Raw genomic sequence first — 25,388 nt, 5'->3', positions numbered from 1 at the left:
TAATTTAAATGATTCGCTCAATAATTTTGAAACATTTTACGTAGAAATGTAAATATCTAAATTATCGATTAAATATTCGAAAAAGATTTTAGAAAGAAAAAGAAGAGAGTTCAAATTTCTAGGCAATACATTGACAATTCTAAAAAATTAAAGCGATAATATTATCCGAAGAAGATAAAGAAACAACCGAATTTAACAAACAAAAACGCACTATTTGCTGTCTGCGCTTTAAAAAAAAACATGTAATAAGTCAGCAAAATATAGAATACATTTAAAGTTATTCATCGCCTACTTAGAAAGAGTAATTGATAAATTGATTCTTCAATCTAAAGTAAATAATAAAATCATTTTTTAATTAATAATTTCTTCCGCATTTTGTCTATTATAGTAAAAAAAGAAAAGAAAAGAAAGATTCTAAATTTCTACAGCGGAATGTGAAATTTGTTTTTAATTCTTTATTCTACTATAGATGAAGTGACTCGAATTTTCGATTGTTTGAATTTTTTCGTTTCTCCTTATAAGTTTGAAACAGAGATTTAACTGAAATACTTGTCTTGCCGCAGTCTATTGAAGGAAATTCGTAATGACCATTTTATGTATATCCAACATAATGCACACTGAAAAAATACCCGTTTTTTTCTTGGAATTTCCCCCTAAATTCAAAGGTTTAAAGCAGTTTTGTTGAAAAAACGGTTTTTATAATTTTTTCCTCCTAATCACAAACGGATTAAAACCGTTAGTTGAAATTCTATTTTTGACATGCAGTTTCGCGTTCCGTAATTTAACTATATTTTTTCTCCAATCACTATACGATTATTTTCCATACTTGAAGTCTACATTTTAGCAAATACATTATGGTTTGAACATGGTATAAATAGAACTGCGATTCGACTTTCTTGTCTAATTGATAGTATATTGAAGCGAAATTATCACAAGTTCTTCATAACAAAACGTTATAGCAGCAGTGGCTCGGGAAACAGAGGGCACTTTCTTAAGCACCCAGGTTCGAATCCCAGCGATGATTGGTCGATACAAATTCCACCGACGCTAACATAAAATAATCACATCTAGTACGAGTACAGATTTACTTTGTAACTTACATAAAGAAAACTTGTTCCGATATGTTAAGAGTTTGTTGAGATAACAGATTTATTTTTGTAGTAAAAACTTGTTCAGACACGGTAAAAAATACCAGAGTGTCTTAATACGGATTTTCTTTTTCGTAATCATTAAGGAAAAAACTTGCTTTTGTACGGTAAAAAACCGTTGACGCCACGGATTTACTTCCTATAAGTTTTAAGATTTTGCACAACATAACCAGCTGCCAGTTTAAAACCAAATATTTTTTTTTTTTTGTAAAAGAGCATGAAACATAATTTCGCCAAACGAAAACAAAAAACTTCACCATATGCAGGAAAACAGGATTTTTTCCCCCCATGGTTGTGCATCAATGTTTTGCAGCAACAAACACGGTTGCCTCTTCAACTTATAATATTACATCAAAAATAGTTTTATCAATATGAAAACTGACATACCTCCACGTCTGATTGCGTGCATGAAGTTGAAGCCTCATCTGCGTTTGCTTTGGCTAGGAGGGCCTGCCTAAAAAATAAAAACCTTGAATTATAAAAAGTTAAGCTTGCTGTAGCTAGAATACAAATACAAAATAGTTTAATCAAGATAGTTACAAGAGAAGGTTTAGCTCAGAAATGTTGGATTTGCAGATAAAATATCTGAAAAAAAGTAGCTGTAGGTATGACTCCACATAACAAGTCAACATAATGAGTAATAAAATTCCAGTAATTTCTAATAAAAAATAACATAATGAAATGGGCTTAGACAATATATAATTTTAAAAGAAAAAGAACGAAAATTACACATTAGGGGTCACGAGGCAATAGTATTTTTTTTTAATTGCTATCTAACTATCAACAGATATTAATTTGCTACCTCTAATGCACATACTTTGAAACATCAATTTTGATAAAAAATTCTAAAAATATATATCAACGGCAGTCATTACAGAACACCTAGTATAAATAATAATCGCATGCATGAAATGTTGATTGGAACAAAGGGAAGAAGGTTCTACTTATTTAAAGAGCACTACTTATCTACTTATTCTACTTATTTATTTTCTTCTAATTTAAAAAGATCAGACCTAGAAAATGTAGCACAAATTGTAGCGTTTCAACACACATTCTCTAAATAAAAAGTCTTTTTTGAAGGCCTTCAGAAAAAATGTTCAAATTTATACATGCATTTAATCATTATTGTTTCTAAAAAAAAAAATGATTTGCACTGCAAGTTTCGATCAGATAATAAGGATCAAAATAAAGAGCCACACTGTCACTGGAGTTGAAATATAATATCATGAAAATTGGCAACAACCTTATTATAGTGCTAGGTCAAACCACAATCTTGAATAAGAAAAAAAAAAGTTTATTATGATGTTTAGTTGAATAAAATATTTTAATATAAATAAAAGAATTAAAACTCTTTTGATTAAAATTAAACCATATTTTTGGAAAGAAGTATATTTATATATTATGCTTTAGTAATATATCTGTTGTACTTTGTTACCAAAGCAGTATATCTAATTTTATTTTTAAAATAAGTAATATATATATCTATAAAAAAATTAAAGTCAATTCCGACTTAGGTCAATGAATAAAAATTTTATTTTAGTTACTTTTATTAAATAATTACAATCAATATAAATATGTATATAGATATGACAGAATCACTATATTAAGTGGCAAAATAAAATATCTCACACTAATTTATTCACATATTTCTTTTTCCACTTTGTTCCCGCCTTGACTCAAAGACTAGAACTCAGAATGAAAAAAGAAACTTTTTGCCAGCGATCTGCTTCGCCACTGACGGTAATTATTCCGAAATTTACATACTGCTAAATATCTTATATAAGAGAAATTTTTTTCTCTCATATAAAATAAAAACTAATTAATTAAATTTAATTAACCCTTTGCTTACGGTGTTCCATATTGTGCCATCACATGTGGTCCACATGTTGTACCAGCCGTAGTCAAAAGGTTAATGAATTAATATTTGAAAAAAAAAAATTACCAATATCAAGTGTCATTCACAACAAGTTTTAAAAAAAAAATATTTGAACTTGAGAAGATTAATAAAAAGTATTTTATTAACGAATTTTACAAGTATTTTATTAACGAATTTGAAAATTTGAACAATATATATAAATATTTATAGGGAGAGTATGAACTAATATATAGTTGGAATTGAAAAAATACAAATTAATTAAAATCAAAAAGCAATGCTCTCGTTTATATACAGTAAAATAAATGTTTCAGCAAATCTAATATAAATCATATTATCACAATGTACCCCATTTGCATCAAAAATATAATTTTTACGTAACCATTTTTTCTTCAAAATTTTGTTTACTACGCAATTACGTCAGAATTTTTTTTTTTTTTTAAAGCTGTCGTTTGTATAATTTTTTGGCGTTGTTTAAAAGTAAAATATAAAAAATACAGAATTTCATGTTTCTACTAAATAACAAACATAAAAACTGATTGATGACGTAAATAAAAATAACAACAACGTAAAAATGTCAAATTTATTCAAATAATGAGCAGACATTTACATTTTATATTCTCTGAACAAATATACAATATATATTATAGCAGTAATACATTGCACACTCATACATATTTGTAACAATTGTATCTATTTAACTAAAAGCCATTTTAATTTAATCAATAAAAACATTTTTCCTCCTTTAATTACGTGAAAAAGACTAAATAATAAAATAAAGCTGACAGTGTACAAACAAATTAAACAGTAGACATGGCGGACAAAAGATACATGCTATTACAAAAATATAACATGTTACAAATATGCAACACAAAAGTATAGCATGCTACAAATATGCAATACAAAAGTATAACATTTTACAAACATATTATACCTAAGTATAGCATGTTACAATCATTTTAAACTAAAGTAGTTATTGTTCCATTTATACAATAAAAACCACAGTTATATTCTCAAAATTTATAGAAGGCTAAATTTATTTCTGGCTTTAAAATTTCAAATATTATTTGGTAAATAATAATAATTCGATTGATGCAGTGGAGTATGAATTCCTCATATATTTTTATAACAATAAAACATTTTATAACAATATGTAATAAACATTATTTGTAAAACTTACCCATGGAAAAAATAATTTGCATAATGTCCCATTGCATCTATAATATCAGGATTAGTTACTGCAGATATGGCAGCTTGTTGCTTTAGGAGTAATAGTTTTTTTCTCCTGGAAAATGTTTTTATTTTATGTATACAACACGCTATTAGAGCATGTAAAAATTAAAATCTATCTTAACAATAAGAAAAATAATTTGCTTCACGGTAATTTTTTTTCTTCAAGTTATTTCCTTCCATGTAAAAATATTTCTAGTACAAACAAGTTAATCTGCATTAAGTTGGCAGAAAGATGTACGTATCGCACATGTTTCAAACAATGAACCTTGTGTTATTTAATTAAAAACTTCATTAGCTTCAAAAATATAAAAGTAGGAAATACATGTTTTAAGCGCTCAAAGTTAGGAGCCCATTTTCTTTTCAAGACTTGAAAAAAAATAAAACGTGAAGATGCAAAAGGTGCCTCGTCCTTATTGCCCATGTTTTTTTCTTCTTTTTTTTTAACTATCATACAAAGACTAATATTTAACTTTTTTAATTTGCCCCAGATAATTCGGAATAGTAAACTGATAGGAAATTAAATGTTTTTTACACATAAAAATTACAATTTTCAACTTAAATGTTGTGTATGGTTTGCTTTAGTTCCTTGTACTATTTATTAATAAAATATAAATATGTTGATCCTTATGTATTTTTTCTTCAAAAAATTGGTAAAAGAAGCTGTTAATAAATTTCTGAGTTCCTGTCCTTAAATATTTTAAAAAGGACGTTATTCTCAATAATTAGGTCAATATTGTTTTTAAATAGGTTAAATAGATTTTAAATAGGGAATATTGTTGCGTTCCCGATCGGGTTCAACTATGGAGACGAGGAGGGAAAATTGTACCTATGATTTTAACCCTTTTTACTTAATTTTCACAAAAAAACAACAACAAAAATGATGGTGTCTATTTACTCTATTCGGTCGTATCTATGGATACATAAAAATTACACAGCCGCCACTCAAACTCAATTTGAGATATAAGGCCTGCTATTCTTCTAACTAAATTATGGCCACGCAATTCTGCAATCAGAAGATTTTGATATATAATTAAATAGTATAACATTTGCAATGACCCGTGCAGATGAAAATGTGATAGCTAGATTTGAGAGAAAAATACTGCGAAGCATTTTTGGTGGAATAATTAAAAGCTGTAAATGGTTTAGAAGATCAAACACGGAACTTTACAAAGCATATAAAGAACCTGATGTCATTAAATTTATCAAAATTCAAAGGATTAAATGGACAGGCCACATTATAAGAATGGAGGACAGCAGGACAACCAGAAAAGTTTTCAGTGCCAGGCCAACAGGTACAAGAAAAAGAGGACGGTCAAACCTAAGATTTTTAGACTGCCTGGAAAAGGACCTACAAGTTTTAAGGATTATAAAGTGGAGAACTTTGGCTATGGGAAGAATGTTTTGGCATAGTCTTGTTGAGAAGGCCAAGGCCCATCCTGAGCTGTCGTGCCAATGAGAAGAAGAAGTATAACATTTGCCTGTTTCCAAATTATTTTTTTTACCTTCCACCAAATCAGTTTTTATGAATTCAAACTGTCATATAATTAGATTTTAAATATTTAAAAATTTTGAAGCGTCTCGTTTGAAATAACATACTCAAGATAAATAAATAAATAAAAATTTCATCAATTAATTGCTTTATAGTTTTGAAGAAAACTTCAAAGAAGTTCTATAAAATTATTAGACGCTATTTCTCTTAATTTTATAAAGCGATCCATCAAGAGTTTGTTAACTACAAAAAACTTGGCAATCAAAGATTCATTTTGTTATCCTGATGGCGAACACAAATTGCAAACACAAATTATGGTAAGATTACTTTCATACTTCTTAATCCTGCAATCTGTTACATAGAGGGAGCAAATCTAACTCATTTTCTGCTAGAACAATCAACATAACAACGCCCTCTTGTGGAGGAGGGCAACATTAAACTTATAAGGGCGAGATTGAGCATTAATAATTAGGAAAAAAAAAAAAAAAAAACAGCAAGTGATCTAACTCCATGGTTTACCTGAACTACACTTTATTCTATAGTTAAAATTTTAAATTACTATAGGTATAATAGAATTCGCCATGAATAATTTCTCCCTCGTTATATCACTTGTTCAATAAGAGAACAAATAAAATCAATACTTGTCCAAAGGTTTACAATTTTAAAACATGCTTTTTTCTACACATCATATAATACAAAAAAGGAGCGTAGAATTGCATAAAATTTACCGAACAGCTGAAAGGGCTATCATCCTTTTCTTCAACGCTAGCTTCGAAATTCCCCTCCTCATTTAGACGACTGGATTGCTCATCTGGAACAATTTACATCGCCGAAGTGTAAGGCCGCCTAATTGGCGAGAATCCCTGAAAGATCTTTCGCCAAGGAAGTGGAACTTTTTCAGTGTAGAGGAGTGAGCTGCTTAACAAATATGGAGGGAAACTGAAGGCAAGAAAACCGTTTTCCCAATAGCTTCAATTTCTTGGGATTATTTACTTAAAATATAGTACTTACTTTAGATATTATTTATTTCTGTACTTTACAAATAGATTTAATTTGCTCTTATTGTCTCTTTGTTGTGGTATTTATTGTTCTTTTGATAAAGCTTATTGCCCGACATCAAAAAAGAATTCGTTGACCCGAAAAAAAATTAAAAAGGAATTATTTCAAGATGCAATTAGCTTTGCTGGAGATTTAAGTAGAATTTGACTTAAGTAGAATTTTTATGAATCAAAAAGATTGCTTGCTAAAGTTTTGTTTTCTAGCTTTACTCCTTTTTACGATTTTGGAACCTTCATTAAATTTGTATTCACTTGGATTGATCAAACAAATATAAATACAAAGATGGCCGAAAATAAACTTCAAACAATGCATATAAAATAAATATTATAATATATGAATGTTCATTTGCTGATTTTTTTTAAAAATTATTATTTACTTGTTTATTTTTTAATAATTATTCTCATCTTTGAAGGAAAGGAAACCTTTTTCAGCCATTGAATATTAAATAATTTATTTCCCAACACTTCTTTCATATTATTATCTATTTATGGAAATAATCGATTTGGCAAATTAGGCATTCATGTCTTAAATACGTTATTTTATTTCAAGAATAAACTTTGAACTTTTTGAGTTATGATTATTTTTGCAATTTTTCCTTAATTTATGATAGCTTGTGTAATTTCGGAAAAATCCGTAAAACATTTTCTTGTCGACATAACGTTACGGAGCCTTTTTCTTATGGTACGTTATGGTGCGGACCTTTATAAGGACGCCATACCATAACCACAGATAAAAAAAAAAACCGGAATTGGCAAAATCAGTGGTAAGTCTCGCACTTTGGGGGCGTCGCTTTGAGGGGGGAGAGAATTGAAACAGTGATATAGAGCAGGGGTTACATGAGGCCGGGAGCCGCAATTAAAAACACCAGTCAAATGGTGGGCCGCGACTCTATCAGAATTTTATATAAAACTCTTTTATGTTTGAAGGAAAATTAAATATTACTTACTGTCAGATTTTTATCAAGTTGTACAAAACGAAAGTATTGAATTACAAGTTAAAATAAGAAGTAGATTTTTAAAAATATTTAATTGCATGTTAAAAAATTCAGGCTACAATAACTTTAATGTCCACCCATGTATTAAACGGTTCTAGGAAAAAAAGGTACCTGGAAAAAAAGGAAGGTGCTAGCAGTTTTGAGGGCTAAAGGTGGTCATACATGTTATTAGCAGGGTGGTCATAATGTAATAGGTCTTCAGTGTATATATACAGTGGAACCCGTTTAAGAAGTTCCAGTTTAAATAGTTTTCCCGTGTAATAAGTTATTTTGAAAAAAAAAAAAAAAAAAAAAAAACGAATACCATAATGCTAAATTCACCTTTATATAAAGTTTTTTTCTTCTTCGGCGTTTAATAAGTTTTCAGGCGCTTCAAATTTTCTTCATTTTTTTAAACTTTATATTGAAAATGTGTTATCTAGTTTTACCTTTCAGTGACAAAAACAGGTACGTGGACTACGCAAAAATAACAAAGACCACAGGTCTTCCTTGCTCCTCCATTACACAAAAGAAGGTGATTCATAGGAAACAGGTGTGAGCAAAGGAATGTGAACTTTTAGATGAACAATGAAACTGATAAGAATGTGGGGAATCACTTCGACATTGTGTCCACTGTAAATGAAAATCGGAAAGCTTGACGACGCATTTACTGCACTACTGCCCGCACCCCTTTAGTGACTGATGGGAAAGATGCACCAAAACATGCATTTTGTTGGAAATTTTCTTAGTGTGAAGGTTCATCTTGGTTTAAATCTTAAATATAGTAGAAAAAAGCTTTATTTTTCTTGAAAATGTCCTGTAAAGGCCTTAAACGTAAAGCTCTATCTATTGAGGATAAAGTAAAAAATTTGAAAGCTGTTGACAGCTAATTCTCAATGAACAAGGGTTCAAGAAAAATTTAAATCACTCTGTCACTACGTTATTGCTAAGAAAGGTATCTTAAAGTTTTCTGTTCCGGTGCATTCCAGGAAATAAAAATAGTGAAAAGAGGAAAATTCAAAGATGTTGAAGAAAAACTGATGATATGGTTTAAACAAGCAAGATCCTCGAACATTCCTGTTAACAGAACTCTACTTAGAGAGAAAACCTTTTAGAGATTGCGGAGGTATTGAATAAGGATTTCACGCTTTAAAATGGATGGATACATCGGATGAAAATACGAGCTGGATTATTTTATAAAACAATTAAATAAGATTGTAACAGCGTTTATTTACAAGAAATAGAAGAATGGAAAGCTAAAAAAAATAGTGCATGGAGTCCCCCCGCGCGGAAGAAGTGAAACTTCGTAATGTGGAAATGAAAATAGGAAGGGGTAGAAATTGATTTTTAGTGAAGTCATATTGTTTCTTTAAGACAAACATTATTAACATTGCTTACAATTCACAATTGATCGCATCTTTTAATTATCATTTTCGAGTGGAGAAATATTCAAATCTATAACATTTACAATGGGATTATGATAACTAAAGTAAGATACAAAATGTTTGAGTTCTATTTTTTCAATATTTCTTGCAAAAACTGCATCAATGGTAGTTCCCCCTTTGGTTGTTGGATCATTCCTACCATTTATCATTTCCAATCCAAATTTGTCTGTAAGGAAAGTTAATAATGTTTCAGGTAACGAGAAATTCACATTAAAATCTCCAGCAAGGATCAGAGGCCGCTCTTTGCCATGGTAGCGTTAAACGTTGAACGCAACCTTGTTGGAAGTCGCATTAGAAGTTTCACTTCAATTACTTGAACTTATTTCCAGTCATCAACCAAAGGACATTTTTAAAATGGATGAATGCGGACTGTTTTTCAGTCTTTCACCTGATAAAACTTCTGACTTAATAGGTAAACGAGTTGGGGTAATAGTAAATTGCAGATACGTTTTGTTCGCAACCAGTATAATTAGTCGATAACTAAATAACATTATAACAACTTTTTTAAATTGTATTTATCACGAGAAAAAAGAAGACAAAAACTTACTTTTTACGCCACTCTTTGAATTTCTCTCCTCTGTTCACTTTCCTCTTAGCAGATAATCTAAGTGCTCCTCTAACTTGATTTTTTCTGTATCTTGCACTCATAATAACATATTATACTATGCAATTCTATTGCATACAATTCTTCATATAGGTTTGGATCTTTGCATAGCTATTTTGTATTCATTGTTAAAATTGCACGCGTATACTGAACGTAGCTTTATACGCAATTTACTTTTCAAAAGAAAAAGAAGAAGAAAAGGAAGATAATAAAATTGTCAGAAAAGAAATTAATCTTATTTACTCTTTAATAAATGTAAAATTGATTAAATATCTTTATCTTAAAATGTTTTAATAAAATATTATACTATTAATTTTTAATATAATTAACAAAACAACAAAAATAAACGACGAATTTATTTTTAAAGCGTTGAATTATATTAATAAAAAGATTTTATATAATTAATTAGTTAAACTGGTGTACATGGATTCAGTAACTTTTCATTGCAAAGAAAAAGTTTCACAGGGAAGAAAAAGTCCTCAATCCCAAGTCATTCTCAAGAAAGAAAATGGAATAAATAAAACTATTTTCAACCACAATCGAAGACCCCCCAAGGCTATTTAACCCCAAAACTATTCAAAGAAAGTAAAGAGGCTCTCTTTCATATACCCTCCCCCCCGCCAAAAAAAAGGCCTCCCCAACTAGAACTTATACTTCTATTGGTAAATGAAGAGAGGACGGGCAAAAAGGCGTGGTTTAGGCTCTTTTCGCTAATTTGTTTAGTATTTTTTCATTTTTCTTTGATGATAACATATTTTATAATTGAAGAAAATAATAACGAATTATTTCTTTCAGAAGCTTGAAATGTAAAGTACGTGTATGTGATCTCAAAAATAAGGATTTACTGAATGAATTTTGATAAAAAAACGGATTTCTGTAAGATTACTCGATTACCGATGTTTCAACTCAATAATTTAAAATTTATAGTTAAAAATAAAAGTGAATCCACAGAAAATTTGAGTAAACTATGAAGTTTTAAATGCTAAAAGAATTTTTTCAAACTATCAAAATGCAAAAAAGTTATTTGCAAATGAATCTCCCGTAGAAAAAGCATTAGTTGCTGGCACTCAGGGCTAAAGAGAATAGAAGGGCTGGTTCACTCCTTTGAAGTATCTCTCGCACCGCCGGTCCTCCGACGTCACTCTAGTGACGTCACTTTGGCGCAAAGCTCGCACTTTTACTTCAGGAACGGAGCGTTCGGCCTTACTAGCTCTAACTAATATTGGAGCATTTCTTTTTGCGAGATATTCTAATACATTTGTTAGTTTCTATAATGACTTTCCTCAGTTTTTGCAGTGAATTTACAAGAATTTAAAACTATTATCGAAATGCCAGTTTGCGCGATTGCAACTTGCAAAAATTCTGATATAAAAACAAAAGGAAAAAGTATAATTTTTCGCGTGTTCCCTAAAGTAAATGAACAACTATGTAAAGAATGGATACCGAAATGACACAGTTAATATAAAACAGCAATACGTTTATTCTGTCGTAAAGAACTTTTATAAAAATTCATTATCTAAATAGAAACCGCCTCGTTACTTCATAAAGAAAGGCAGGTGAAAAGAATTAAAAAATAGATAAAGTCAAAGAAAATTAAAATGTAAGTAAAAAGTATAAATAAAATATATAGTATATAGTTGAAATTCTCCTAATTTCATAACATATTTTTTAATGTAGTTATTCTAAATATTTATGATTTTTTTTAAAAATTATATTCTCTTCAATTTAAATATCTATAAATTATATCATCTTAAATTTAAATATCTATAAACAATTGTAAAATTTTTAATGCCATTATGAACCTAAATTATTATTTTGTTTCAGTAATTAGCGTTTAAGGTTGATGTTTCCTAATGATTAAGTATGAACGAATTGCTATTAACGACATATTTTAAAATCAGGGATTCTAAATTTAACTTAACTTATCTTTATAAAAGAATATGTAGATAAAAAAAGTGTCGATATATGCCTTCATTTTTCTTAATAGTTAAAGTTAAAACTGAACTTTTTAAAATAAAGTATTTATCGTGTCATTTTCACCAACTAGCAAAATATTTTTATAAGTTTAAAATGGTATTTTTTTAATATAATAACCAAGAAAGTTTTTTTTTGAACTATGTTTATGAACGGAAATAATGTGTTAATTATGTAAAGTTTGAAAGCTATTAACCAGAAAAAGTCTAACTTATTTTTACAAAGAGAAAGATGCAAAGCTATCATATCTTTGCTTGCGATCTCCGAGATCTGTGGGCACAGTGACGTCATGAGGAGGGAAATCGTAGCTTCAGCTCTAAGAGCGGAGTGAACTAGCCCTTGTATTCTCTTTAGCCCTGGCTGGCACTGAGATTGCGTTCTCTAAATCTAAGGCAGGTTTGTGAGATACTTAATTATGGTATTAGACGCTGGTACGAACAGCCGGCAAAAGATAGAGCCGTACACAGGTTAATTATGTATTTTTTAAACATTTTTTATTGCAAATGCCTACCTGTGTTAACATTTCGTCAATTCGGGCAATTTACGGAGCAGATTTCCATCATCGGGGGACCATCATCGGGCTACCGAAGGAGGAGATTCATCCCCTCTGCAGAGGATCAACATTGTGATGGCATGTCTTCGGATCATCCTCAGGGATGTTTCCTAGACCGTCTCCAATAGCCCATTGTGCAACTCTAGTGCGACGCAAATAAAATACCTACCTATAGTTTGTCTACAGTAAGAACTCCCCCTGCCACAAAGTCTGAGGCCGTCTGCTGCTATGGAAACAAGAATAGCTCATTTCAGAGAAGGTAACTCCTCTTCCCTCTAGGGTTAGCCCAATAGACCGAAGAAGTAGTTTCCCTCTCTTTCGCCGACCAACCCCACACCCCTATTTGAAATAGTTGTAACTCGTTACCATAGTCACCGCCACGGGACCAGACGAATGGCTAGGGGAGTTCTTACTTTAGACAAACTATACAAACTTTTTTTTAATACCTCACTACCTGAAAATTATATAAAGAGGAATTAAAGCATTTTTATAACTTTTGTTCTAATCATAACATCTTTGACAGTTGCTCTCATCGGGTTTCAAGTTTTCAAAATCAAGTTTTTTTCCCTGTCATTTATAACTTCATTTGCTTTATGGATTATACTACGGAAGAGTAGGAACAATACGATCATCCCAGCTAGGCCATGTATATTAGTTTTCATCTGGCAATCTGGGCTTCGAACAATTTTATGCTGTTAAATATAATTGACTTACTTCTGACTTGTAAATTGACCAGCCGATCTGATGTACTGTAATGGTTTTAGGGCCCTGGCTCTTACCCGGCTCATCACGTGGGAAACTGTCTTCAAACACGGCAAACTTGATGACACTTCAATTGAGGGGGACATTTTGGCTAATTCCTCCCTGGAAAATAGATAGTTTGACATACATTTAGGAAAAAAAAGTAATTTACAAATTTTTGTTTTTAAAAAATTTCGTTAAAATTGACCGTTTGAACGACAGCTATGAAACAAAAACTAAAATACCTATTATCACAGTATCTATACGAGAAAAATAGATTCAAGTTACCTATCACCACAACTAACCCCTTTGGGCCAGTAAAATATTCGAAACCTTGAACCGCAATGACAAAATTTTTCGAAATTCATATACTCTGAAACTATTCGATTGATTTCGTTCTAGTTTTGTATTTTTTTATTTTTATTTAAAACTACTTACTTTAAAATGAAGCAAAGATTTGTAAACCTTAAATTTCGAAATATTTTCCATTATAATTTTCAACATAATTATAATAAAAAAAATAATAATTTATAAAAAATTTATTTTATCGTGGAATTATATTTCACTAAACGAATTTTAAAATTTTTTGCGAAAATATTTTGATTAGCTCCTAATTTATGCCGAAATAAGCAAAACTAAACATTAAATGATCTAAACTTTCGGCAGCACTCCTGACCAAACTGTTGGGACTATATTTTCAAATTTCGGCAATCCCTCCCCTCCCTATTGAGAAAAAAACATGTTGAATCAACGAAATTACATTTTTGCGCATAATTTGTTAACTTAAAATATCATATGTACTAACTAAGTAGCATATTTCAAGCTATGGCCTCAAACCATTAAGTTTGAGTTGATAATCCGATCATTCGATCAAAAGTTTTTCAGTGTGTCAACTTAATTCTATTCATTTATTTTTTTACGCACTGTACGTTTACTTACGGCACTTAGTGTACTACCACCAGCTGGACTCACATTTGCGAGAACAGTAGTTCGAATTTAGCCTCCGAATACTTCCCGTGTAGTAAATGGTGAATGGTGCACGTTAAATTTGCCGGATCACAAAGTCCCCCATGTTCCTATAACAAATCAATACCGCTGGGAGTACTGAATTGGAGATTGATTTTTCCCAGGTTCAGGTCATAATTACAATCAGTGGAAGAATGAATGAAGGTACGAATGGGTCTGCTTGATAAACGGTTGTGACGTATGGGTGCGACAGAAGTCGAATTCTTGGCCATAGATGGCGCCACTGGAAAACAAGAGCATTCGCACCCCATCTGCCTTAATGGCAAATGACAACAATATTATAATACCACACTAGGTAGAATGCAGATTTTTTTTAATTGAAAAGACATTAAACAACTTAGGTCCATTACTGTATTTTTGCCGATTATTGATTTAGTTTCCTTTAGCAGTATACTCATAAAGTATATAATAAGAGAAAAAATAAATAAATGGCTTACCTGCAAAGTTTGGAAATCGGCTCAGACAATTCAGTTGCACATCTTCTCTTCAACTTGTTGTAGAGTGCCTTTTTTGCAATTTTATTTGTGTTCGGCGCATGCGTGTGCTCGCCAGATTTCGTTAACAAACCGTCTTTTACCACTATTTTCGCTCCGCAATTCTTTTCGCACTTCCAGTATGTTGTATTTTTATATTTTCTATTTATGTTATAAATGTAGTCCTTATACAACAGCAAATACCCGCTACGGGATGATTTAATGTAACTTATTTCAGACATTTTCAAGAGACGTTAAGACAAAATGCAACTTGGAAGTAGTAATGGTAGATGAACTAGAACTGAAGACGGCTACAAATTAAAAATGGTAATAGTAGATGAACTAGAACTGTTGACGGCTACAAATTAAAAATGGAAATAGTAGATGAACTAGAATTGTTGACGGCTACAAATTAAAAATGGAAATAGTAGATGAAATAGAACTGTTGACGGCTACAAATTAAAAATGGTAATAGTAGATGAACTAGAACTGTTGACGGCTGCAAATTAAAAATGGTAATAGTAGTAGATGAACTAGAACTGCTGACGGCTACAAATTAAAAACGGTAGTAGTTGATGTACTATAACAGTAGATGGCTACTACTTAAAAATAATCGTAGATATAACTGTAGATGGCTACAATTTAAATATGGTTACTAGATTTACAAGAATTGTAGACGGCTACAAATTAAAAATGGTAATAGTAGATGAACTAGAACCGTTGTTGGCTACAAATTAAAAAGGATGAAGTAGTGAACTATGTAGTAGAATTAAAGTAAATGAAGAAAGTAGAATTGTAGATGGCCGCAACTTGAACTATACTATCCCTTGATTTGAGGAAAAGGGGGAAGCGTCGTAGCAGGTGTTTCAGCTGAGGAGTGATTTACATAGAGCGAACCAGTCCCCCTTCCCTTGTTGCAAAGAACGTTGTCACGTGCTCCTGGAAGATTTTCCCTCCAGTAAACCCTATCGCCAGTCTTTTACTATGGAGGTGGATTGCGGAGCTTTGTTTTGAACAATAAAATTCAATAAAAATGGCCGTATACTGTTGGGCATACGGATGTGAAGAAAAATTCATAGGCCTTTCACATTTCACAAATAAGATTTTTATTCTTCTATATTCAATTTTAAACATTTATTTGTAATTTGTATGTTAGGACATCAGGATATGGAATGAATTCAATTGGTTTTTAATAAAAAAAAATAGCTATTATTTCTTTATATTAATAGTTAACATTTGTGAGTATTTTCATTACAATTGAATTTCATATTGATATAAATATTTTGATATTTTTACTGCTTTTTCGATGAAACACATGCATTGGATTTGGCGCATTTTTTTTCACGCCAATATCTTGCAAACAAATCGCTTTTTGAAGTTATACTTCTTATGCGACTTCCAACAAGGTTGCGTTAAACGTTTAACGTTAAATTTTTATTGGCCGTGAAATCACGTGGTAGGATAGAGTTTTCCCTCATTCATTTCTATATTGTTTTGGTTCTCACTAGCATAAAAATAATAAAAGTTATAAAAATATAGTTTTTCTATAAATATTTTTTTAGTTTGTTTTGATACACATATAATTTAATATGGTAGTATTTTTTGAAGTTATACTTCTTATGCGACTTCCAACAAGGTTGCGTTAAACGTTTAACGCTACATTTTTATTGGCCGGGAAATCACGTGGTAGGATCCAGTTTTCCCTCATTTAATTCCATATTGTTTTGGTTCTCACTAGCAAAAAAATAATAAAAGGCATAAAAGTATTCGCGATCGCAACGCTCGAGTACGCCGTCTAGCGGGAGCCTGTAAATATCGGACATTAATTTATCACGTTTTCATTTAGTTCCATCAAAGTCATTGACTGAATCAGACGCCATTTTTTAGCAGCAAATAAGAAACAAAATTTCCCTAAGGAAAAGGCCGAAGAACTTGAAAAAAATCTCCAGAATATTAGTAAATCTTTCAGGAACAGAACACGCCAAACATTTGAAGAAAAATTCCTCAATAATTTTTAATTTCTATTATCAACAAACTTGCAACTGATGACTTCCGATTTCGGATACTGTTACAGATGTGTGTATTAAGGTAAAATGCATTTCTTCTGTCTTCAATTCATTACGAATTAAAGTGAAGTCAACATTGCTTTCGTCATTCCAGTGAATAAATATGAATTCAGAACATACAGAATTGTAATAGTTATAGCATATTCTTCTTCGTTATAGAATAGTATATATTTCTGTATCCATATAATTCGGAAAACAACAATAAAAAATTATCCAAGTTACTTGAAATAGTGCCATTTGTGCTGATTCTTAATTAATTTAAATCGTTTTCTTGGTAAGTTTTTTTTAATTTTGAAAGAATAAGTTCAACTAGAATTCAGCTATTCTGTTTTTAGCTACATATTCAAATTCATATCAATTATAAAATTTTGCTGTGTAGTATGTTATCTAAAAGTAATGAAGGTATAAACTATGTATCTATTATTTGAGAATAAAGTTTTCAAACAAGGAACTTATCATTTTGGAATTCTCCGGGAATCATAAATCAGGTAAGTGCAATGATTTTTACAATAAAAAATTTGCTTGTAAATATTTTTTTTTTCATTTGATGATGGTTCTCTACAGAATGGTTTTTTTACGTCTGATTACGAACTATAAGAATAATAAAAAAAGAAACAATATGAAAGTTTTTATTTCAATGTTAATAATTCTTAAAATCGTTTTTTTATCCTAAGAATTCTTTATTTTCCGTTTTTTAGTTTATAATTTTTTGATAAAAATTGTTCTCAAAATACTTTTGAAAAATTAAATGGTATAACATTATGTGTTTATGTATACTTCTTGTATATTCCAATGTTTGAAATAATATGATTCAGAAAAGTATGGAATAAAAATTCGGTACTTACGACGTATTAACGCCACCGCCGCTACAGATTTGGCGGTTTTTAAGTGCCGCCAATCTACACTTAAAATTTTTGCGACAGTTCATAAAATAAAACACTTTATTTAAAATCAAAATAGTTAATTGGATTTCGGTGGAAAATGAGCCGATATAGAGTTTAGCATAGATTCAAAACAATCATATCGCCATATGAACTCTGATGAATAAGATTCCAAATGAAATAACATTTCCAAAACGTACGTTTGCCGAGATAAAGTTTTATGTTGTGGGAATTGGTACATTTTCGTTTTTTCGGTAAAATATTTCCCTCCTGAAAAAATAAAATTGCATCTTGTTTTGTTTTTGGCAAATCCCAAAGACGAATATTCGTAGCACTAAAAATGGCGACAAAAAAGAATTGTTTTTTTTTTTTTGTTTCGTCAGTATTCTTTATTTTACGTTTCTTAGTTTCTAAATAATGATTTTTATTGAAACTTGAAATTTTTTGATAAAAATTGTTGTCAAAAAACGTTGTTTACAAAATTAAATTTCATAAAATTATGAGGCTTATGTATACTTTTTGTTCATTTTAATTTTTGAAGTAATATGATTCTTAAAACTATAGAACGTAAAGTTTAAATGGGCCTTTCATGTTATATCATTACATTTAGTAATACTATTTCTCGGGCATTAGGTTTTAACTCTTATAAGAATATACATATTTTTTTCTGTTAATCTACAAATATTTTTCCGATGTGTTTTGGATATTCCTTCTCTAATAAAAAGAGATACCATTTTGTTTTCGGTTGTACAAGAAAGAAGATCAAGCATTTTTCTTTTTTAAATTTAATAAGCCACATTAAAGAAGGAACGTTGCAATGCTACACGCTACATTAACGACGTCTCCAGAGTAACTGAATGACGGTTCATATGGAAATCGCAGGTAAGCGTCTCATACAACAACGCCCCCTATAGTTCGTTGCGATCGCGAATAGTTTTTCTATAAATATTTTTTTAGTTTGTTTTGATACACATATAATTTAATAGGGTAGTATTTTTTATTTTCAAATTTAGTGGATAACAACTGTAAAAAATGAGTGAAAACAATCCCACCGACAATGCGACGGATTTAATGTTATGTCAACGTACGTCTCTTGTGAATATCAATTGATTGTTAGGTTTTCTCTTCTGAAATTACATTATGACGCATTCACATACATTATTAATACAAATACATTTTCCAGGGAGAGACGATGAGGTAACCACAAGCTTTCCACTGGTTCAAGAGGTCCACGAGGGAAAAATGCACAATATTACTGTGATTACAGAGCACGGAAGCGAGCAGAGCAGGAAAAAGAGTCGTTGAATAGAACTAGTGATCCTTCTACGACTGCTGATTCTTCTACAATTAACGTCGCAGGTTGCGAAGTTTAACTTCATCCGCGCGGAGGGCCTCCACGCACTATTTTTTTTCTTTAATAATTTAAAGCGAATTTAATTATATATTTTAGTTGTACAAACTTAAAAATATATATAAAAGTACATTTCCTATAGTAAAAAAAATTTTTGATCGAAAATAAAATTATATTTTAATAAATTCCGTTATTAAATAAAATTTTTAAGCAAGAAATAATTTTTTTTTATTGTTTAGAAAATAATTTTATTACATAGGAAAAATTTTTCGGATATTCATATTTATTTAGGAAATTTCATATAGATATTTAGTACTGCACATTTACTATTCAGGAAAATATTAACTAGGTTATTATAGGTTCTATTATTAATAATAGGTCCTATTATTAACTAATTATTATAGGTTGTCAAGAGTATGGCTATTCATTATCATTATATGTTTTTTTTTTCGATTTCTGAAAATAAAAGAATAATTATCCTTTTGGTCATCAATTAATTTTTTTTAATATAAAATTTTAATTATTAATTAAGTCGAGAACTATAAATGTTTTAAACAACAAACAGATAGTATGTTCTTATAAGGAATTTTGTAATACTTTTTTTTTTAAATAAAGAGACAAATAACAAAACCAAAATTTGTTACGTTTAAATACTTTTATCATTTTATGTTAACTCACTAAAATGGATATTGTATGCATTGGTTAAAATTAATTAATACCGCATGGCAGGCAAACTAGCAGCATTAAATAAAATTAATATTAATAAATGATAAAGATAAATATTATTATTTATTTTAAAAATAAAATATTTTGTTTTTTTAAGAAAAATTATCAATTATGAATAATACAAAAACCACAAAAAAGTTATGCAAAAGATAAATTATATATCCGTGTATATATTTGAATAAAAAAAAATTTCCTATTCAAGTTGTCCTGTTAAATGTTTTTTATTATTGTACGCAATCTCAGTAAAAAAAATGCAGCTATGATTAAAATTAATTATAATCGCGTAATTTATAACTTAGGTTCAATTCTGTTTATATCTCAGATTCAAAAAATCATTATTTTTATTTCATTGTTTGATAAAATCATATTTAACTTATGTTATTAGCTTTTTATAACTAAGCAATTAAAAGTAAATAAGTAAATGTAGTGAGCATATTAAAATGTATTTTGATTTGAAAACTTATTTTTTGCAATCACGAATAAAATTGGAAATGCATTCAAAACAAAAATAAAAAGGAGAGAAAAATCTTCAGGTTCTCTTAAAAATATTCCTTCACGATTCGACAGCCAGCTATGAATTTTTTGCCAAAAAGATAACCCCCATCTTCGAACATGTTTTCAGAGCTTAAACAATAGACTGGCTATCTCTACCCTAATATCTCCTCTAAGGTTATAATTCGTTACCATAGTCACCGCCACGGGTCCAGACGAATGGCTAAGGGGAGTTCTTACTTTAGACAAACTATACAAATATTTTTCAATACCTCCCTACCTGAAAATTAAATAACGAGGAGCTAAAGCATTTTTATAACTTTTATTCTAATCATAACTTCTTTAACAGTTGCTCTTTTAATCTTCATCTGGAAATTTGGACTTCGAACAATTTAATACTATTAAATATAATTTACTTACTTCTGACTTGTAAATTGACCAGCCAATCTGATGTCCTGCAATGGTTTTCGAGCCTTGGATCTCACCCGGCTCAACACCGGTAATACTGTATTTAAACACGGCAAAGCTGTTAACACTTCAAATGAGGAGGACATTTTTGCTAACTCCTCCCTGAAAAAATAGATAGTTTGGCATACATTTAAGAAGAAAAAAAAAGTCATTTTTAAATTTTCGTTGAATTTTTTTTTTTTTTTTAATTTTGCTAAAATTGGCAGTTTAGTGTACCCTTTCTAAATTTTTCGTAAATTGTTAAACTTTTCGTTACTGTAAAAAAATTGGACAAAAGTTAAATATCACAACTAGCTGTTGACACCACTAGTTTTTAACTGTCAACTCTGCAAAAAATAGCCAATAGAAAAATATGTAATCGTACATTTTCATGGCTAGCTTTGATTTAAAATAAATTTTTTTGAAATTTTCGTTTGTTGCAAGACATTTCGCATAAGAACGCATACCCCCGCTTAACTGTTCCCGTACCACTGGGGTTACGCGTACCACAATTTGGAAAACACTGCCATAAAGTATATAATAACATAAAAAATAAATAAATGGCTTACCTGTAAAGTTTGGAAATCGGCTCAGACAATTCAGTTTCACATCTTCTCTTCAACTTGTTGTAGAATGCTTTTTTTGTAACTTTATTTGTGTTCGGCGCATGCGTGTGCTCTCTAGATTTCGTTAACAAACCGTCTTTTACCATCAATTTCGCTCCGCAATTCTTCTCGCATTTCCAGTATGTTGTATTTTTATATTTGCTATGTATATTATAAATGTAGTCCTGATACAACAACAAGTATCCATTACGAGATGATTTAATGTAACTTATTTCAGACATCTTCACGAGACGAAAAGACAAAATGCAACTTGGAAGTAGGTAGTAATGGTAGATGAACTAGAACTGTAGATGCTACAAATTAAAAATGGTCGTAGATTTACTAGAACTGATTTACTAGATGGCTACAAATATTACTAGAACTGATTTACTAAATGGCTATGGTAGATTTACTAGTTAGCTACAAATCAAAAATGGTAAAATAATGAACTACAATTGTAGATGGAAAAAGAAAAAGTTTATAGTTTAGAAAAAGTTTTTATCACCCGTTTTAAAATGGTTCCACCCCCATTCCACCCAAAACCCATACTATCCTTTGCTTTCAGGAAAAGAGGGAAGCTTCGCGGGAGGTGTTTCAGCTCGAAACGACAGAAATTTTTTTGTCTTTTTGTTGTACAGGGGGGCGAAGTGTGGGATAACATGAGGGAGTTTCTCTACCCCCTGTAGAATGATCGATGCGAACTGTCAAAATGAATGAGTAGAATTATTAGTTAAGAAGATGGATAATCTTGTCTTTTCGTAAAAAGGAAACATACAAGTAAAAACGCAAATGTGGTATATTGAAAATACTTTAAAGTAATAGAAAATTGGCAATGAAATTATTTTTCTTATTTATCCATTCGTTTTATTTTTATTATTATGATTAAGAGACTTTTGAGAATGAAATTTCAAACAATTTTACTTAAATAATAAATGCTCAAAATAAAAATTATTTACTGTAAAAGGACTTAGGAGGGTAATTTTTTGGAACTAAAACAGTTACATAAGCACGGGGAGGGGGGGGGGGTGAGTTATAACATAAACCGGTGACTGTTATGGTTTTCTTAAAAATTCATCGAAATGATATGTGAATTGGGTATAATATAGCCTACGTCACAGGTTGTGTTGTTCCTACTAAATTTAACCCATGAACGGCATTTTCTGCGAACCTAACTTCAAACCACAAATAAACAAACGAAGTGTTCGATCGTTTAAATAGCTGCTCGCCAGATTTTATTGCATTATAAAGAAAAGTTATTGAAACTAAATACAACTAAATAAACAACAACAACTAAAACAAATAACAACAACTAATAATAATAATAACTAAATAAACAACAACTAAATTCCATTCGTTTAGCATTGCGTCATATGTTGTTCCTACTAAATCGAAGTAGTTGTGTTTTTTTCATATTATAAACAATTGCTTATTTTTGCTGTCAGTAGAAGAGAAGAGTTAAAAATCGCCAAAAATATGCTTACGTAATCATTGAATTAATATCGATAGTTTTTCCGTTTTGTCGCCAATACGAACATAGTTCTCTACAATCGATAAGTGCCAAAATTAATTATCACATCGTCATAAAATATCGATATTTATATCTTTTTCTTTTCAATTTAACATTTTTTATAATTTTTTAAAATTTATTAATATTTTTATTTTCCAAATAAACATTTTCAGCTCGGCAGTAATATAATACAATACATTCAAAATTGCAACATATTTAAAAATTATAGCTATGTATAACATTCACGATATTATGTTTCGTTTGTTACATTATCCAAAGTGATCGCGATATCATCGATTTCGATAATTATAGTCATAAACTCATAAGTAATGGTGGCGATATTTTCGCTCATACTTACTGTTATCATCAATGATCGTGATAATATCGTCTTTCATCCACCTTAGGTATTATCGATACCTGGTGACCCAGTATGTAAACCCAGTATGTCTTTGAACACCGGAATGTCTTGACAAACTTGGCTTCAAGGTCTCTTATCGATAATTACCCGAATTAATATTTAAACGCTACTAAGCAACAAAAGTTAATCCAAGATTTGTTGAATCTCTAGCTCAGGAAATAGAGCGTTCGCCTCCCAACGAACAGGCAGGCCCAGGTTCGAATCCGAATGCGGCCGGTCGATATGAATTCTGCTCCCGGCTCTCACCGACCAAGTGTTGACATAAAATATACTCAGTGTTAAGGCCTGTTTAGACGATCCAATTTCTTGGACAGAGATTGATTGATATTGATGGAAACTTGTTTTACTTTGAGCTTTGATCGTGTAAACAAACATCCAAGAACTTGGTCCAACTTCTTGGACGATAGTAGAGCATGTTCTACTTTCCATCCAAGTTTTTTCTCCCTTAACCAATCAGCGTCTTCGGTTTTGTGACGTCAACAAGCAGGCAGCAAATTATGTCATTTTGTTGTCTGTTTTCATATATTTCAGTCTAAATAAATTGATCTGTTGCGGTTTATTTGTGTTATTATGATTTTATTTGAATTTATTTAGTAATTTTAATCTTATGCAAGTATTATTTTATTATGTTGAATATGAACAATGCGCATGCGCAAGTTTTTCTTTCAACGAATCAGTGCATTCAAGAACTTGGATAGTGTCGACGAATGATCCAATTTCATGGAGAGAGAAATCCCTCCAATTTCTAGGATTGAAGAAATTGGACCGTGTAAACAGGCCTTAAAACGGATCAGGGGTTAGAATACTTTTATCGCCGGATTAATTGTGTGAGATTTTAGCGATTTTCTTCTCCCTGTAACGCAAATGCGGTTTAGGGGGATATTTCCGTATCGTAATCCAACTATCCCGCCAACTATAACCGCTAAGGTGCTAAATAGATTGAAACTTGCAATTAAAATAAATTTTTTTAGATATTTTGCCTGGGGGTAGCAACGAGTTATACCTTTCGAATTGGTTCCTTTCTGTGATGTCTATTTTTAGTTTCTCGGGGGGGGGGGCTGCCCGGAAGTTGACAAGACTTCGCGATTATTCTTCCGTAGATTACAATACGGAAATCTCTTCCGGATTAGTTCCATCAAGAAATTCTCCGGAAGACTAATTTGCTCCGAAGATTTGTACAGTGCCGTGATAGCTCAGAGAAGAGAGCGTTAGCCTTGAAATGAGGTGAACCGGGTTCGAATCCCAGCAATGGCTGTTCGATACGAATTTCGCATCCGGCTTGTACCGACAACAGCGCTGACGTAAAATATCCTGTAGATGGATCATGGGTTAGAGTCACCTTGCAATCAAGCTAACCGTGGGAGATTTCCCTCTCCATTTAACGCATATGCGGGTTAATTCCATCAAAAAGTTCTCCATGAAGGCAAATTTCTTCCAGTACTTGATTCAAGAGTTTCCTTGTCTTCTGGATTGGGTTCAAAATTACAAGGCTGCTGAGTTGAACATTAGTAGTCGTAAACCCAAAAATTGGGTCGGCTGTGCAACGCAGTTATAAAATTAAATTATTTATATATAAGTTTTCTTGTCTTTTGGGTTAGATTCAAATTCACAATCGGTTGTAAAACCCCAGTTATGTATATATATATATCAAGATAATAATAAATAAAAAAAAATCTTAGGAAATCTTACCGATTCAGAAACGAAATTTTTAACAGAATATAACTTTATAAGATTAAAGCTTTACAAGTTTTAAAACAAAAATATTTTTTTAATTCAGCATTTGATTGAGTGTCGCAAATAAATATTTATTAATTAAGCTAATAAATAAATGAAATGCAAGTTAAAATAATTTAATACAGATTCATTTATGAAATTATTGTAAACTGAAATATCCTCTTTGCCACACTTTCAAGCTTCTAAACATCACTTCCAGCTTCGGCGTACAACTAGTAGAAGTTAAATGCTTCATAACCAAGTATTTAAGCTATTAATTTATTTTAGTATGAAGTCCTTACTCATAATAATTTTATTATACACAAATTTCAAATCGGAATGCGAGGAAATAAGAAAATAATAATATTATAAACGTGAATAAATAATATTTTCAAGAAAATCTAAACAGAATATTTTCTATTTAAATCGGTCTGATAGAAATTGGTAGTATTAAAATTTAAACATGTTTTTTTTTTATTCCAAAGGCAAGAAAATAATACTATTGCGATAGAATGGGTCCATTAAAATAAACGTGTCGAAATTAATTTTTCATTTAAAGAAAAATGGAAGAAAAAAATTCAACTTTTCAAT

General features: G+C 30.5%; 2 protein-coding genes across 13 annotated transcripts in view; one reads left to right on the top strand and one right to left on the bottom strand.

The window, feature by feature from the left end:
• The window catches only part of LOC107450680 (uncharacterized), a 147,274-nt gene that overhangs the window by 72,129 nt on the left and 49,757 nt on the right, over positions 1–25,388 (top strand). The gene's annotated exons all lie outside the window — the stretch shown is intronic.
• The window catches only part of LOC107450690 (uncharacterized), a 56,052-nt gene that overhangs the window by 18,924 nt on the left and 11,740 nt on the right, over positions 1–25,388 (bottom strand). For 3 of the 12 annotated variants that reach the window (XM_043050549.3, XM_087164360.1, XM_016066584.4), the window contains exons 2-5: positions 20,528–20,677; positions 13,066–13,215; positions 4,202–4,306; positions 1,536–1,602 (exon numbers count right to left, since the gene is read on the bottom strand). In XM_043050549.3, coding sequence (XP_042906483.2) covers positions 1,536–1,602; positions 4,202–4,306; positions 13,066–13,215; positions 20,528–20,661 — 456 coding nt within the window. In that variant the 5' untranslated portion in view covers positions 20,662–20,677. Of the gene's footprint in view, positions 1–1,535; positions 1,603–4,201; positions 4,307–13,065; positions 13,216–14,555; positions 14,903–20,527; positions 20,678–21,123; positions 21,811–25,388 lie in introns of those variants that run through there. The other 9 variants (XM_087164357.1, XM_087164356.1, XM_087164358.1 and 6 more) reach the window with 8 other exon arrangements.

This window comes from Parasteatoda tepidariorum, chromosome 5 (genome assembly GCF_982258835.1).
Source record: "Parasteatoda tepidariorum strain Cologne lab strain chromosome 5, Ptep-v5.0, whole genome shotgun sequence".
NCBI lineage: Eukaryota > Metazoa > Arthropoda > Arachnida > Araneae > Theridiidae > Parasteatoda > Parasteatoda tepidariorum.
The sequence above is the reverse complement of the archived record's forward strand: the minus strand, read 5'-3'. Positions and strand labels throughout refer to the sequence as shown.